The 16,445-nt window shown below is 42.2% G+C and overlaps 1 protein-coding gene across 1 annotated transcript in view; it reads right to left on the bottom strand.

Annotated features, from left to right (window-relative positions):
* Positions 1-16,445, bottom strand: part of LOC117347325 (dynein heavy chain 6, axonemal-like) — a 2,502,256-nt gene that overhangs the window by 975,603 nt on the left and 1,510,208 nt on the right. Inside the window, 1 exon segment of the mRNA XM_033918113.1 lies at positions 13,084-13,238. Within this exon segment, the coding sequence (XP_033774004.1) occupies positions 13,084-13,238 (155 nt within the window).

Here is a 16,445-nt window from a genome sequence, read left to right as displayed (position 1 = left end):
CCTGGTACTCTTTGCTAGTGTGCTCACTCCTGTGGCTGGATCTTCCTTACCTTCTTCGTCTTCCGCTTCCCTTGGCTTGTGCTTGCATGTCATCTGCCTCTTTCTTGCCTTCTAAGCCTGCTTTTACCGTTCGCCTGTGTATTTGTGTGTGTACTCTCTTGAGTCTGCCTTTTCATGAAAGGCATTGATAAAATCATGAAAGGCATTGATAAGGTGGAGAGGGACAGATTCTTTAGACTAGCAGGGACAACTAAAACAAGAGGTCATTCAGAAAAACTGAGAGGAGACAGATTCATAACGAATGCAAGGGAGTTCTTCTTCACTCAACGGGTGGTAGACACCTGGAACGCACTTCCCGGAGAGGTGATAAGACAGAGTACAATTCTGGGGTTCAAAAAAGGGACTGGAAGACTTCCTGGAAGCGAAGGGGATAACAGGGTACAGATAGTGGTTTACCTTACAGGACATTGAGCGAATAGGGTATGGACATTTTAGGTTAGGTAGGGAACACTTTCAGGTCATGGACCTGGAGGGCCGCCGCGGGAGTGGACTGCCGGGCACGATGGACCCCTGGTCTGATCCGGCAGAGGCAATGCTTATGTTCTTATGTTTTCTTATCCTTCTTTGCCTGCTGTTGCCTTGTTGATTGTGTGCGCGTGTGTTACCTCCTGGGCTTACCCCTTCCTTATCTTCTTGCCTTGCCGCTTATCTTCTACGCCTTCCTTGCCTGTCTGTACCGGGCCATGGTATTCTCTCACCTGGAGTACTGCATCCAGCACTGGTCGCTGTACATGAAGAAGGACACAGTACTACTCGAAAGGGTCCAGAGAAGAACGACTAAGATGGTTAAGAGGCTGGAGAAGTTGCTGTACAGTGAAAGATTAAACTGGGCCTTTTCGCCCTCGAACAGAGGAGATTGACAGGGGACATGATCAAAACATTCAAGGTACTGAAGGGACTAGACTTAGTAGATAAGGACAGGTTGTCCCTCTCTCCAAGGTAGGGAGAACGAGAGGGCACACTCTAAAATTGAAAGGGGATAGATTCCGTACGAATGTAAGGAAGTTCTTTTTCACCCAGAGAGTGGTAGAAAACTGGAACGCTCTTCCGGAGTCTGTCATAGGGGAAAACACCCTCCAGGGATTCAAGACAAAGTTAGTCAAGTTCCTGCTGAACCAGAACATACGCAGGTAGGGCTAGTCTCAGTTAGGTCTTTGACCAGAGGGCCGCTGCATAAGTGGACTGCTGGGCACGATGGACCACTGATCTGACCCAGCAGCGGCAATTTTTATGTTCTTATGTAAAAGCAAAAAAAAAGGAAAGATCAGTATATTAAAGCAAGTGTAGTGAGGGAATGAAACACAGGAGAGAGGAGAAGAGATATATAGACAGCAACTACTGGAAAGGGAATTATCAGAAGACATGGGAAAGCATAAGAGACAAAATGGAACCTGCATGATGGAAAAATAAAATATCCAGACCACAAAAGTGTTGTATTTTAAATGTACTGCAGAGGCAATTCATCTTTTCTGTCACAGCCCCCCAAACATGGAATTCCCAACCTATTCATTTAAGGGAAGAACACAACCTAGACAGATTCAAGAGCAAGTTAAAATGCTTTCTTTTTAAAGATGCATTTGACTGCTATAAAGCTAGATTAGGAACCTCAATTGAATCCTATTTCACAACTTATTTGAAGCCCATTGCTCTCACCCTTCCTATTGTTTTTTTTTCTCCTACTTGTCTTATTTACTATCAACAACTTATATTTCTTTCCCTATTTCTTCCTTTTGTTTAATACAAGTTTTTAAGCACATTACATTAACGGGTGCTAGAGTAGATGTGTCTGTCTGTCTTTCTTTCTCTCTCTCCTTGGCCGCTTTCTACACTCAGGTCCAACAATTGTCCCTTTCTATTCCCTCCCTCCTTCCTTCCCATGTCCTTAGTGATCCCAGTGCCTCCTTCCTATGTCCTTAGTGCCCCCAGTGCCTCCTTCCTATGTCTTTAGTGCCCCTTCCTATGTTCTTAGTGCCCCAGTGCCTCCTTTCCATGTCCTTATGCCCCAGTGCCTCCTTCCTATGTCCTTAGTGCCCCCAGTGCCTCCTTCCCATGTCCTTAGTGCCCCTTCCCATGTCCTTAGTGCCCCCAGTGCCTCCTTTCCATGTCCTTAGTGCCCCTTCCCATGTCCTTATGCCCCAGTGCCTCCTTCCTATGTCCTTAGTGCCCCTTCCCATGTCCTTAGTGCCCCCAGTGCCTCCTTTCCATGTCCTTAGTGCCCCTTCCCATGTCCTTATGCCCCAGTGCCTCCTTCCTATGTCCTTAGTGCCCCTTCCCATGTCTTTAGTGCCCCCAGTGCCTCCTTCCCATGTCCTTAGTGCCCTTTCCCATGTCCTTATGCTCCAGTGCCTCCTTCCCATGTCCTTAGTGTCCCCAATGCTCCTTCCTATGTGCCCCCTCACTGCCTTCCAGCCTTTGTCCCACCCCCCTCCCCCGAAGCTAGCCAGCCTACCTCTCTCCCTATCTGCCACGCTAAAGCAAGCCAGCCTGCCTGCCTGCCTCCCTCCAGTACTGAAGCCTGCCCCCCATACCGGCTCCCTGCTGCTGCTATGTACCGTCTGGCCTACCGCTGCTTCAAACACACTCCCCCCGGTCCACCACCGCTGCTGCCCACCAAAACTAAACCAAAAGGAAAAGGGTCCACCGCACACAAACTGCTGCAGGCTCCAGCTGAACATGTCAAACACTCCCATGGAGCTACAGATCATGAAGGCAGGGATCATGAACTTGTAAGTGCGCATGCATGCTTAGGGTTTTAATATGATAGATGTTTTGTTAGGTTAGTCTTATTCGTTTGTTTTGTTTCCTCCAGAAATTTTGTAATTTTACTTTTTTGTACATCACTTAGAATTTTGAATAAGTGATTAATCAAATTTTTAATAAACTTGAAACTTGATCTGTGTGTCCAGTGGCTTACCAGATAGCTGATGGAGGAGGGAGGGTGAGGTTGGGCAGTTGCCCTGTGCCCAAAGTGGGTAGGCACTAAATTTTCTTCCCACCATGCCTCCTACCCAAATGCAAATTATAAATATCTAAGTTGGTGGGCTTCCCAAAGCCCTGCCAGCTGAAGACGACGTCCTCTAGTCCAGCGGCCAGAACTCTTCAAGCTCTGCAGCTGGTGGCAGCTCAGAGACATCGCTGCTAGCTGCTGGACTTGGAGATTTCTGGCAGCCAAACTGGAGGAGGTGGTCTTCAACTGACAAAACTTCAGTATCCCCACCAGCCACAGCAAGGGGATGGCTAGTTTTTGATGGACTAGGCCCAGGACCCCTGTGTGTTCAGTACTGAAAGAAGTGCATATCTGTGTTTATTTCTCCATTGCTGTGATATTTGCTGAGTATAATTTCTTGTTCAATTTCTATTTCTATTTGTGATCCCTTGTTCTGAATTTGGTAAAGGTCTCTCTGGGTTTTGTTGTAAAGTCATTTAAAATTGTATTATGTGTGGTGGTAAAATAGCAGGTGGGGAGATTGGGGAGTGTGCAGGGAGGAGAAGAGATTGGGGGCCCCCTCCTTAATTTCTGCCCTGGGCCCCAGCATGTCTAAAACTGGCCTTGGGTAAGGGGCAGACTTCTACAATTTGTGCCTCAAGATTGGCAGGAAGATATAGAGATTACATTTAATCATAATGAAGTGGAACCTTAACTTAGTAACAGATTCAACTGTGGCCATCTTGTTAGGCAGGCTGGATGAACTACGCAAGTCTTTATCTGCTAACTGTTACTACATTACTATGAATATTCAGGCCCAAAATGACTGCAGCAGACAGCATTTAAAAGATTGCTGACCATCATATGCTTATTATTGGAGAGGGGGGTTGTTTTCTTTTTAGAAGATACATACATTTTTTAAATTAATCTCCAAAACCATTGATTAAATCTAATCAATTGTAATTCAAAACTGACTAAGGGCTAGATTTACTAATAGTGGAAAGGGGATGGGATTTGATATACCGTATATATTCGAATATAAACCAGGATTTGGGGGCCAAAAAACTGGCCCAAAAATGGGGGTCCAGGTTTATATTTGAACCAGTGCCCACCCATCCCCCACTCAGACTTATTACAGGCCTCTACCGGGCTGCCAGACTCTGCACCCTTTCTCCCCTCCCTGGCCTGTTATTTGTACTTCCTCTGCTGCTGGAATCCCTGGTGGTCCTGGGGTGTAGCAGGCAGGAACGAGCTTTCTGTGCTCCTGCCCCGCTGCTAACCTGGGCGGTTGCTGCCACGAGTTCTGGCTTCTGCCGCTGAGCAGTACCAAGCAGGAGTGCCTCCCTGAATGGTTCCCGTAAATTCTCACAAGAATTCATGGGAGCCATTTAGGAAGCCACTCAGTGCCTAGCAGCAGCGCCAAAGTGCGCTCCTGTTTGGTACCACTGAGTGGCTGAAGCCAGAACTCGCAGCAGTGATCGACTGGATTAGCAGGGGGGCAGGAATACAGAAAGCTCACTCCTGCCCACTACACCTCTGGACCACCAGGGATTCAACTGTGGCCAGAGGACAGGGCAGGGAGGGGGGACTGGGTGAAGAGCCTGCAAGGGAGCGAAGGGGACTGTGTGCAATGCCTGGCAGGGAGGAGGCTGGGTGCAGAGCCTAACAGAGGAGGGTGGGAAGGGAGCTGGGTGCAGAGCCTGACGGGATGGAGAGAAGGGGGCTAGGTGCAGAGCCTGACGGGGAGGCAGGGGGCACCGGGTGCAGATCCTGGCAAGGCAGGGCACTTCAGTATTAAGCCGCCTGACTTATATTCAGGTCAAACATTTTTCCTCCTTTTTGGGGGGAAAAATGGGGGTCTCGACATATTCGGATTGACTTATATTCCAGTATCTACCTTTCTATGGTTACAATCAAAGCAGTTTACGTATTATAAGCAGATACTTGGTTTGGTACCATGGGTAACATAGGGTTAGGTGACTTACCCAGAGTTACAAGGAGCTGCAGTAGGAATCAAACCCTGTTTCCCTGATTTTTAGACCATTGCACTAACTATTAGGCTATTTCTCTACTCCAGAAACATTAATATTTTAGTATGAGTTAAGGCACATTAATACATATTAGCATAATTTAATCTATATTATTTAATATAGGTCATATTATTGACAATGGGGTGGTAAAGTCTGGGATATTCTCACAAGAAGCTTTTTGCAATAAGCCTTTTCTCATGCACTAACTGCATGCAGGGGCTTAGCACTCTTTAGTACAGTGCTTTTTCAACCAGAATGCCACAGGAGTTTGGTGTCACTCCTGTTCTTTCCCCATCCAGCAAGTGAATACACTTGTACGTCAGTAAGAGAAGTTTGAACTGTATGCAGAAATGGATGGGGAGACAATGAAGTGTGTTGAGGAGAGGGGTTGTGTGGGCATAGCAACATTGGTGGAATATGAGGCGTGCAGCAGAGTTCTGAACAGATTAAAGGGGAATGAGATGGTTTAGAGCAGCAGTCTCAAACTCAAACCCTTTGCAGGGCCACATTTTGAATTTGTAGGTACTTGGAGGGCCGCAGAAAAAATAGTTAATGTCTTATTAAAAAAATGACAACTTTGCATGAGGTAAAACTCGTTATAGTTTATAAATCTTTCCCTAATTGCTTCTGATAATTTCAGCTATACACTGCTGAAAGCAGTGCAACATGCAGAAAGTGAAGTTTAGATAGTTTTTCACTTTCTGCATGTTGCACTGCTTTCAGCTGTTTATAGCTAAAATGATCAGAAGCAATTAAGGAAAGATTTTTAAACTATAAAGAGTTTTTACCTCATGCAAAATTGTGATTTAGATTCTAATCCAAAGTATCAACTGCAAGAGATAAGATTTTGGTGTAGTCCTCTAAGCTTTATTGTAGAGCAGAGAATCAACATCCGACTTGTGCCTGGAAAACCTGTGCCTTAAGTGTCGGGTGGTCATGTCCGCAACCGCCTTCAGCTCTCACCTCCTCCAGCACTGGACATCGATTGTCCTCTCCATTCCACCTTACAATCACATACAGATGCAGGAAAGCGCTTGCGTGAGGTTACAGCAGTGAGGCGGGCAACGTTCTAGAAAAATGGTAACATACCAAGGGCCTCAGAATAGTACCTAGCGGACCGCATGTTGTCCCCGGGCCGCGAGTTTGAGACCATTGGTTTAGAGGAAGGACTGCGAGAAGCAGGTTGCAGTAGCCTAAGATTGAGGTGATGAGAATATGGATGATGGTCTTAGCAGTGTGCTCAGAAAGGAAGGGTCATATTTTAGCAATGTTGTAGAGAAAGAAACAACAAATTTGTGAATTTGTGAAGAAAAAGTGAGAGATCAGTCATTAGATAGAATGTGAGCCTACCAGGATAGATAGGGCCAAATGTTTGAGTACCTGCATGTATACCATTAGGTTATAAGTGGTATATATATACTGAAATAAATAAATAAAATTTCCCCAAGATTGTGAGTCGATGAGACAGGAAGGATGAGGGTATTGACTACAGAAATAGAGAATGGGGGAAGAGGAGAGGTGGGATTAGGAGGAAAGATAAGTAGCTAAGTCTTGGCCATGTTTAATTTTGGATGGCGGTGGGACATCCAGGTAGCAATGTCTGAGAGGCAGGCTGAGATTCGGGTCTGAATGTCTATAGAGATTTCAGGTATAGAGAGATAGATCTGTGAATCATTGGTATAGAGGTGATACTAAAAATCATGGGAGGAGATTAAAGCACCACGGGAAGAAGTGTAGATGGGAAAAAGAAGTATCCCAGGACAGAGCCCTGAGGTACAATAGTGATCAATAGAAAGATGGTGACAAGAGGAGGATCCACCAGAGCATATGATAAAAGCGGGATGGGAGAGATAGGAAAAAACCATGAGCTAACAAAGCCCTGACGTGCAAGCAAAGACAGTGTATTGATGAGTAGGAGGTGACTTACCATGTCAAAAGCCGCAGATAGATCAAGGATGATGAGGATGAAGTAGAGGGCAGTTTATGTAGAATGAAGAGGGTGAAACCCTGACTGAAGTGGATTAAGGATAGCTGAAGACGAGAGAAAGTTGAGACGTCGAATAACAGCATGATCAATTAGCTTGGATAAGAAGGGTTGAAGGGAGACAGGGCAATAGTTAGAAGGGCAGGTAGGGTCCATAGGTTTGCTGTGCCTTACCGAACATGGTGTGGGGGGAGCGAAGGTATTTAGAACAGAGGAGAGAGTGGTGTTATAAGAGGAGACAGACTTTTACAGACTTGTGTAGCATAGTGATAGAGAGTAGGGGGCAAAACAGCAGTGGAGAGAGAGCAGGTATTGATGGCCTAAAGAGTACTAAATGTACAGATAGAGATCAACTGGGATTGGGGGGAAGGGTGATGGGTTGTGAAAGTTATCAGATGATGGAGGACTGTGGTGAAGAAATTTGTGATAGAGCAGTTGGAGAATTAAATGAAGCAGTGGTTGTTCTGGTGGATAGAGGTGGTGAAGCACAGCTGAAGATTGAATGAGGATGTTAGGGCTAGGAGCCTAGAAGCATAAGAGTCGAAGGTGTTGTTAGCTTGAATGTTGAAATCACCAAGAATGAGGGAGGGAGATGAATATTCAAGAAAGAAGAAAAGTTAGGAGTCAGAGTCAGTGAGGAAGAGAGAGACTTATCAAGGGGCAGAAGAGCAAATAGATGGATGGAATGAACTGAAAGAAGAAAAGCAGGGAGACTGAGATGGAAGAAGTGGATGAAATCTACAAGAGGGTGAGACTAGCAGTCCAACACCATCTCCATAACCAACCTGGCGAGGCAAACGGGAGAAATGGTAGCCTCCATGACACTAATAGTGGTCTACTATGGGCAGGCTGAAAATAAAGGCCAACGAATATGTGCAATAAAAATGTATCACCCACAACAACTTATAGTACAGGCAGACTTTGATGCAAGAGGTCAAGAGAACCAAACCAAACACAGTATTTATGGATCCAGCCTGTTTTACAAGGGAAGAGGTGCAAAGAGTGACACCATCTTTGGTTTACTTCCAGGAAAGTGTGTGCCGAGGAGCTAGATAAAGTTTCAGGAGTGCAGGTTCCTGCTAGAATGTAAAAATATGTGTGCGGCACCCTGAATTGTTGGGAAAGTGTGGTAGCAGAGTATTGGGATAAAATCAGAGAGAGAGGATGCTGGCTTTAATGCGCTAACAGTTGTGTTAGAAATGCTATCTGAGAGCTGAAGTATTTCAGCAAATACTTGCTTGACTCGTATACCTGTAAAAATATGATGATGTGTCTTAACAATTTTTGTACAAGCCAGAGAACATAAGAATTGCCATCTCCGGATCAGACCCTGGATCCATCAAGTCCGGTGATCCGCACACGCAGAGGCCCCATCAGGTGTACCCTGGCATAGTTTTAGTCCCCATATCACTGTATACTTCTCAAGGGAGATGTGCATCTAATTTACCCTTACCCGTATCAAGTCAGATTGAATTACCAGACCTCAAATACCCAAGGCACTACTTGACTGGTTTTTCATGCCCTTACTGTGGTGATAAATTCATCATTGGTCTTGGTAAAGTGACATGTGCTTTAAATATCTATTGTAATCTTAATTTAATTGTATTCAATAATTATAAAGTGCATTCAGTGCATAAGGTGCTAAAGAAAGGAAGGCACTTATCTTTTGTGCCCGACGGCTGCCCAGCCGTTTCACACTTGGTTTCATCAGGGGCTATGCCTCCTTCAATTCATGCACCAAAAACTAAAGAAAACAAAACTTGATCAGTATTTTAAAAAGTAAACATCCTAGCAAAACCTGTAAATGATCTTTTTAACCTTTTATGAAATATATAATATATTATATTTCTAAATTGTCAATTCCTATAATTGAGAGACCTGAGTTCTAACAATCTAATGACTAATTAAACAAATAACTAATAGAAAATTACTACAAAATAAATTGAAAGTTGATTAAAAACCTATTGATTGATTGAATATATAACTCATGAAAAATTGATTAAATGGCTCGGCACATTGATGATGCATAATGATTGGGAAAAAATCACATATTGAAGGGAAAATCACACCAATATTGATATTCCACTGAACTACTCACTAAAGTATATATGTTAGAAATTCATTTAATCGGTAGGCTCCCAAAACAATTTTTATACCTAATTGAAATTGATTAATAACATTTAATTAAAATTGACTTATTACATTTAAACATTAATCCATTATGATTAAGAAACCTAAGTTCTAACAATCTATTGACTGATTAGACATGTGACTGATGAAAAATTGCCAAAAAATTAATTAAAAATTTTATTAACTGATTGAATACGTAATTCATGATAAATTAATTGAAAAACTCAACATATTAATATTATGGAATGATTTAAAAACACATGAAAAGGAAAATCACACCGATATTGATATTAAACTCTACTGCTCACTAAAGTATATGTATTAAAAATTCATTTAATCGATAGGCTCCCAAAACTCTTTTTTTGCCTGATTTCATTTGTTTAATTACGTTTAGACTTTTAAACCTACATAGTAAGTTCTCCTGACTATAAAACTGTAAATTGATAAGCACGAGTCTAAAAATCTTTAAAAGATCTGACCATTTAATGAACTCCACACGGGTAGAATCCAAGGGAGAACTTGGGAAGCGGTCGTGTTTAAAATAACTCATTTTATTAATGATGTTTCCTATCACGAACTGCAGCACTAACCAATATCATATCTAAGTGCTAGCAAAATGGCATTGGCGTTCTCAATAGACACTCACATCCCAACTCGGACACACAAACCACCTCAATTTTATCAACTCAAAAAAGTCATGGAAAAACATACCATTTGTGAACTTATTGTCGAAACGGTCATTCAAAATAGAAATTACTTACTTATTTAAAGAGACTCTTAATGAGCAAAAATGATCAGCACCCGCACAGCAAAAATAGGTTTAAAAGTCTAAACGTAATTAAACAAATGAAATCAGGCAAAAAAAAGGGTTTTGGGAGCCTATCGATTAAATGAATTTTTAATACATATACTTCAGTGAGCAGTAGAGTTTAATATCAATATCTGGGTGATTTTCCCTTTTACATGTGAGTTTTTTAAAATCATTCCGTAATATTAATATGCTGGGTTTTTCAATTAATTTATCATGAATTATGTATTCAATCAGTTAATAAAATTTTTAATTAATTTTTTGGCAATTTTTCATCAGTCACATATCTAATCAGTCAATAGATCGTTAGAACTTAGATTTCTTAATCATAATGGATTAATGTTTAAATGTAATAAATCAATTTTAATTAAATGTTATTAATCAATTTCAATTAGGTATAAAAATTGTTTTGGGAGCCTAGCGATTAAATGAATTTCTAACATATATACTTTAGTGAGTAGTTCAGTGGAATATCAATATTGGTGTGATTTTCCCTTCAATATGTGATTTTTTCAAATCATTATGCATCATCAATGTGCTGAGCCATTTAATCAATATTTCATGAGTTATATATTCAATCAGTCAATAGGATTTTTAATCAACTTTCAATTTATTTTGTAGTAATTTTCTTTTTTTTTATAATTCTTTATTCATTTTATAATTTACATCAAGTGTACAGTAGTTATCAACAATTAAAATACATCATCACTTGAAGAATCTACAACATCATTCAAAAAGAAGATTTAACCCTAACCGCATGCAGAGTCTTGCATCTTAAGGTTTGTTTGTATATATTACTACTTTTAGTTTTTGGTTCTGTATTTGCATGGGGTTATCTGCATTCTGGTAGGAATGAATATTGAGAAGCATATAATGTGCTTTGTGTAGTTTAATTTTGTGGTTAACCATTATGTGTTGTTAATACGATTATATTGTGTGTGTGAGATTAGATAGGCTGGGGCTCTTCTCTCTGGAAAAAAGGAGACTCAGGGGAGATATGATAGAGACCTTCAAGATCATGAGGGGCATAGAGGGGGTGGATAGGGACAGATTCTTCAGACTGAAGGGGACAACAAGTACGAGGGGGCATTCGGAGAAACTGAAGGGAGATAGGTTCAAAACAAATGCAAGGAAGTTTTTTTTCACCCAAAGGGTCGTGGACACATGGAATGCGCTACCGGAAGAAGTGATCAGGCAGAGTACGGTACAGGGATTCAAACAGGGATTGGACGGATTCCTGAGGGATAAAGGGATCGTGGGATACTGAGAGAGATGCTGGGATGTAACACAGGTATAGAAAGCTAACCAGGTAATAAGTATAGTAACCCAATAGGTCGTGCATGTGCAAGACCGGAGGGTTAGGACTACGATGGGAAGATAGGACTTAAATGAGAAAACAAGGTGGCAAGTGAGCCCCTTCTGGTGATGCAGACAGGTCGTGACCTGTTTGGGCCGCCGCGCGAGCGGACTGCCGGGCGGGATGGACCTATGGTCTGACCCGGCGGAGGCACTGCTTATGTTCTTATGTTCTTATGTGTGTGTGTTCATATACAACAAATTCATATACAACAAATATATACCACATGAATATAATAGCTTATGTCATTCATACACATTTTATTAGTGGACAAACCAAAACCCACCCCCACCTGAAATCCGCATGTATATTAAATTTGGAAAAGTGAAAATTAGTCATTATAATAATTTATTAATGGCCCCCACACATCCTTAAATTTATTAAAGTATCCTTTTTGAACTGCCAACGCTCTTTCCATTTTATACAAGTGGCAAACTGAGTTCCACCAAAAACAATAATTCAGTCTTTTACAATCCTTCCAATTATATGTTATTTGTTGAATGGCAACTCCTGTCAAAATCATCAAAAGCTTGTTATTATTAGCAGATATTTGATATTTAGCTCTCATAGACATGCCAAATAAAATTGTGTCATAAGACAATGCTACATGATTTTCTAGCAAACAATTTATTTGGTCCCAAATAGACTGCCAAAAAGCCTTAATAAATGGGCAATAAAACAATAAATGATCTAAAGTTTCAGCCTCGAAATGACAATGCCAACATCTATTAGACTTAGAGCAATCCAATTTATATAGGAATTGACAATTTAGAGATATAATATATAATATATTTCATAAAAGGTTAAAGAGATCATTTACAGGTTTTGCTAGGATGTTCACTTTTTAAAATACTGATCAAGTTTTGTTTTCTTTAGTTTTTGGTGCATGAATTGAAGGAGGCATAGCCCCTGATGAAACTGAGTGTGAAATGGCTGGGCAGCTGTCGGGTACAAAAGATAAGTGCCTTTCTTTCTTTAGTTTCTTATGCACTGAATGCACTTTATAATTATTGAATACAATTAAATTAAGATTACAATAGATATTTAAAGCACATGTCACTTTACCAAGACCAATGATGAATTTACCACCATAGTAAGGGCATGAAAAACCAGTCAAGTACACTTCCCCCTCCCCATTCGTGGTTTCCGCACTCTTGATTTCACATAATCGTGATTTTTTGGGGGGGAGGGGGAAAAAAACAAAACCATATTTTTGCCTTCCCTCCAGCATCCTGGCCTTACCTGGTGGTCTACGGGCTTACGGGGCAGGAGCGATCTTCCTACGCTCCTGCCCCATGTAGATCGTCAATAGGAAATGGCTGTAGGAAGGTGGGAGGGAGGCAAGTGTGGGTCAGAGCCAGATATTTGTGGTATTTCCCTATTCGCAGTCCGGCTCTGCCCCTATCCCCCGTGAATAACGAGAGAGTTGTGTAGTGCCTTGGGTATTTGAGGTCTGGTAATTCAATCTGACTTGATGTCTAGCTTGTACAATCGTTATTTGTTTGAACAAATTTCTATTTTCTTCAATTTAAGTTGATTTAACAATTTTTGTGCCTTGTCAGTGTGCTGTGAGATGAAAGACTGAAAATCAATGTTTTAAAAAAAGGTCCTTAAATTGAGTTAAACAGCATTAATGTACATGAATGGGGAATAAATCGTGTTCACACATTAACAGTTATCAGCAAATATAGCCCCAAGTAAGATAAGCTCAGTAAAAGATCATTGCAATCACAAATAATAGGATATTACAAATGTAACTAATTTATAGAGAATTAGATAATGCAGTACCTTGAAACATGCTCTATTGCATCCTGGAAAAATACTAGCTTTATTTCTTTGGAATATGACACATTGTATTCATCAAGGTAATCTTGTAGAACTGATTTAATCTTTTCCATATCAACCAGATCTTCATATATTCTGTCAGCTTTATCTGTTCCAATCTATAATGAGAATTGTAGCACACTTTATAAATGGATTCCAGGGTAATAGAAAGATTCAAAAAACAATGAGAAATACAGCACAGTATATATTATACATAAAATAAAAGAGAAACAATCTAGCACATAATAATAGTCTGGTGGATATTCAACCAGTGATGGTCAGTATTTTTATGTCTGCCACCTGCTGTATTCAATGTCAGACAATGTCTGGGTACCAGCATCAAATATCCAATTGTATGTTGCTTACTAAGACTTACTATATTCAGTTGTACAATATTCAACCTTTAACTACATAAGATGAACCACATAAAGATAGGACTGCTTTCTATGTGTCCCAATTTATGCAATAATCGTATGAAGTTAAGGCTGAATATTGGCAATTAACTTAATAAATGCTGACTCCAGCCCCAGAATGCCCAACCCCAGAATGTCCAATTGCTGCCTGGCTGGCCCGGAACGTCCTCTCCGACGTTAGAATTGACATCGGGTGGCGAGAGTTGGTCGGCCCCGCGGGGAAGAAAAGCAGGGAGAACTCAGCGTCGGCTTGTTCCCGATGGCGGCAGTGGCAGCATGTTTCCCAATGGCGGTGGCATGGGGGAGGGCAGGGAGCCAGAAAGAAAGAAAGGGGGGGGGGACAGGGAGCAAGAAAGAAAGGGGACAGGGTGAAAGAAAGAAAGAAATGGGGAACAGAGAGAGAGAAAGACAGACATAGAGAAAGAAAGGAGGCATGGAGAGTGAAAGAAAGAAGGGAGCAGGGTGAAAGAAAGAAAGAAAGAAAGAAATGGGGAACAGAGAGAGAGAAAGACAGACATACAGAAAGAAAGGAGGCATGGAGAAAGAAATAAAGAAGGGGCAGGGTGAAACAAAGAAAGAAAGAAAGAAATAGCATATGGAGAGAGAGAGAAAGATAAACATACAGAAAGAAAGGGGGCATGGAGAGAGAAAGAAAGAAGGGGGCAGGGTGAAACAAAGAAAGAAATGGGGCACAAAGAGAGAGAGAGAAAGACAGACATACAGAAAGAAAGGGGACAGGGTGAAACAAAGAAAAAGTTGGGGGAGGGAATGAGGTCTGGAGGAGAGGAAGCATACAGGAGGCTGAAAGAAGGGAAGAAATATTGGATGCACAGTCAGAAGAATAAAGTGCAACCAGAGACTGATGAAATTACCAAACAAAGGTAGGAAAAATGATTTTATTTTCAATTTAGTGATCAAAATGTGTCCGTTTTGCGAATTTATATTTGCTGTCTATATTTTGCACTATGGCCCCCTTTTATTAAACCGCAATAGTGGATTTTAGCGCAGAGAGCCTATGAGCGTCGAGAGCAGCGTGTGCTAAAAAACGCTTTCGCAGTTTAGTAAAAAGGGAGGGGGTATATTTGTCTATTTTTGTATAGTTGTTACTGAGGTGACATTGCATAAAGTCATCTGCCTTGACCTCTTTGAAAACCCACAGAATATAAATGATAATTAACATTTTCTCTGTGTACAGTGTGCTTTGTGTTTTAAAAATTTTATTGTTGGTAGATCATTTTGACTTGGCCACGAAGGTAAGGGGGAGGGAGGGGAGCTGCTGAAAGACATCTAGTAATTCTTGCAGGCTTGACTGTGCAGGGAATTATTCTTGTAAAATCATGTTTTGTTATGTGACTAGCATTATTTAGACTTTAATTTCTATGAATGAATAGAATGGAAAAGATATAAAATTACTTGCTTGTTTTTATGTGCGTGTGCTGAAGGAAAGTAGAGAGAGAGTGGGCTGAGGGCGCTGAAGGGAAATAGGGAAGAGAGAGTGGGGAGAAGATGCTGATTTGTAAATTGACAATTGTACAGAATATTGTTTCTTTTTATACTTTAATATAATCAATTCAATATAAAGCAATTCTCTAGGCTCTGCCACGAATCAATTTTGACTACATGCAGATGAGCGGGATGTCAGTCAGGTTGACGTACAAGCGGACATGGGGTATGGCTCTCAAAAAAATCTTAATCGTTGTACTGCTGATTTTGGCTCTTTTGACTAATGAGTTTGCCTACCACTGCCCTAGGGCCTTTTAGTTGGGTGCTGCGCCCGGCTAATTTAGATGATCGCTTGACTGCCATCTATCGTGAATCCTGCCGCTGCTCAACATTAAAAAAAACAAACAACCCCCACCTCTCACCGGCTTGGCAATTTCCCACCTTAGCCCATATCGAACTAATGCTTCGGGGCTTTAAGGTGTGCATGCCAGCTTCCCTTCTCTTCCCTCCAAAACTGGAAGTTATGTTCCAGGGGGGAGGAGATGAGAAGGCACGCACATGTTCGAGCCCCGGAGCATGAGTTTGCTAGGGCTAAGGTCAGCGACAGAGGGAAGCTAAGGGAGATAGGTCAGAACGGAGGGAAGTTAAAACTTGTCTTGCTGCTCTTCCTTGCTACGGGCCTTCCTGGTGCCAGGTCCTGCCTACTTTCTGTTTCTGTGAAGGCAGGACCTGGCAACGAGGAAGGCCCAAAGCAAGGAAGAGCAGCAAGAGGTCAGTGATGGAGGGAAGCTTGCGACTCCACCGATGGGAGAGATGGGAAGAGAAATTCTGCTGCTCCTGCACCTGGGAGGGGGGAAGAGAGATGCTGTTGCTGCACCCAAGGGGGATAGGGGGAAGAGAGATGCTGCTGCTGCACCCAATTGGGGAGGGGGCAAGAGAGAAGTGCTGCTGTACCCAATTGTGGAGGGGGAGGGGGAAGAGAAGTGCTGCTGCTGCACCCAAGGGGGGAGGGGGAAGAGATATGCTGCTGCACCCAATGGGGGAGTGGAGGGGGAATAGAAATGTTCTGCTGCTACACCCAATTTTTGGGGGGGAGGGGGAAGAGAAATACTGCAGCACCCAATTGGGGAGGGGAAGAGAAGTGCTGCTGCACCCAATTGGGGAGGTGGGAGGGGAATAGAAGTGCTGCAGCAGCACCCAATTGGGGAGAGAGAGGGGATAAGGAACAACAGGGAAGGGAGAGGAAAGAGATGCCAAGACCATGGGAGGAAAGGAAAGGAGCTACCAGACCATGGAGGGGGGGAAAGATGTCAGGGGGGAGGGGGAGGAGGCAGATGCCAGACCAGGTGGAAAGAAGGCGAGAAAGGAAGGAGAAGAGATGCTAGATAATGGCGTGGGAGGGGAAGACGGAAGGAGAGGAGAGTGATGCCAGGTTATGGGGGGAAAGAAGGGAAACTAAAGGAGACAAAA

The sequence above is a fragment of the Geotrypetes seraphini genome, chromosome 1 (genome assembly GCF_902459505.1).
Source record: "Geotrypetes seraphini chromosome 1, aGeoSer1.1, whole genome shotgun sequence".
NCBI classification, from domain to species: domain Eukaryota; kingdom Metazoa; phylum Chordata; class Amphibia; order Gymnophiona; family Dermophiidae; genus Geotrypetes; species Geotrypetes seraphini.
This window is presented reverse-complemented; position numbering and strand designations above follow the sequence as displayed.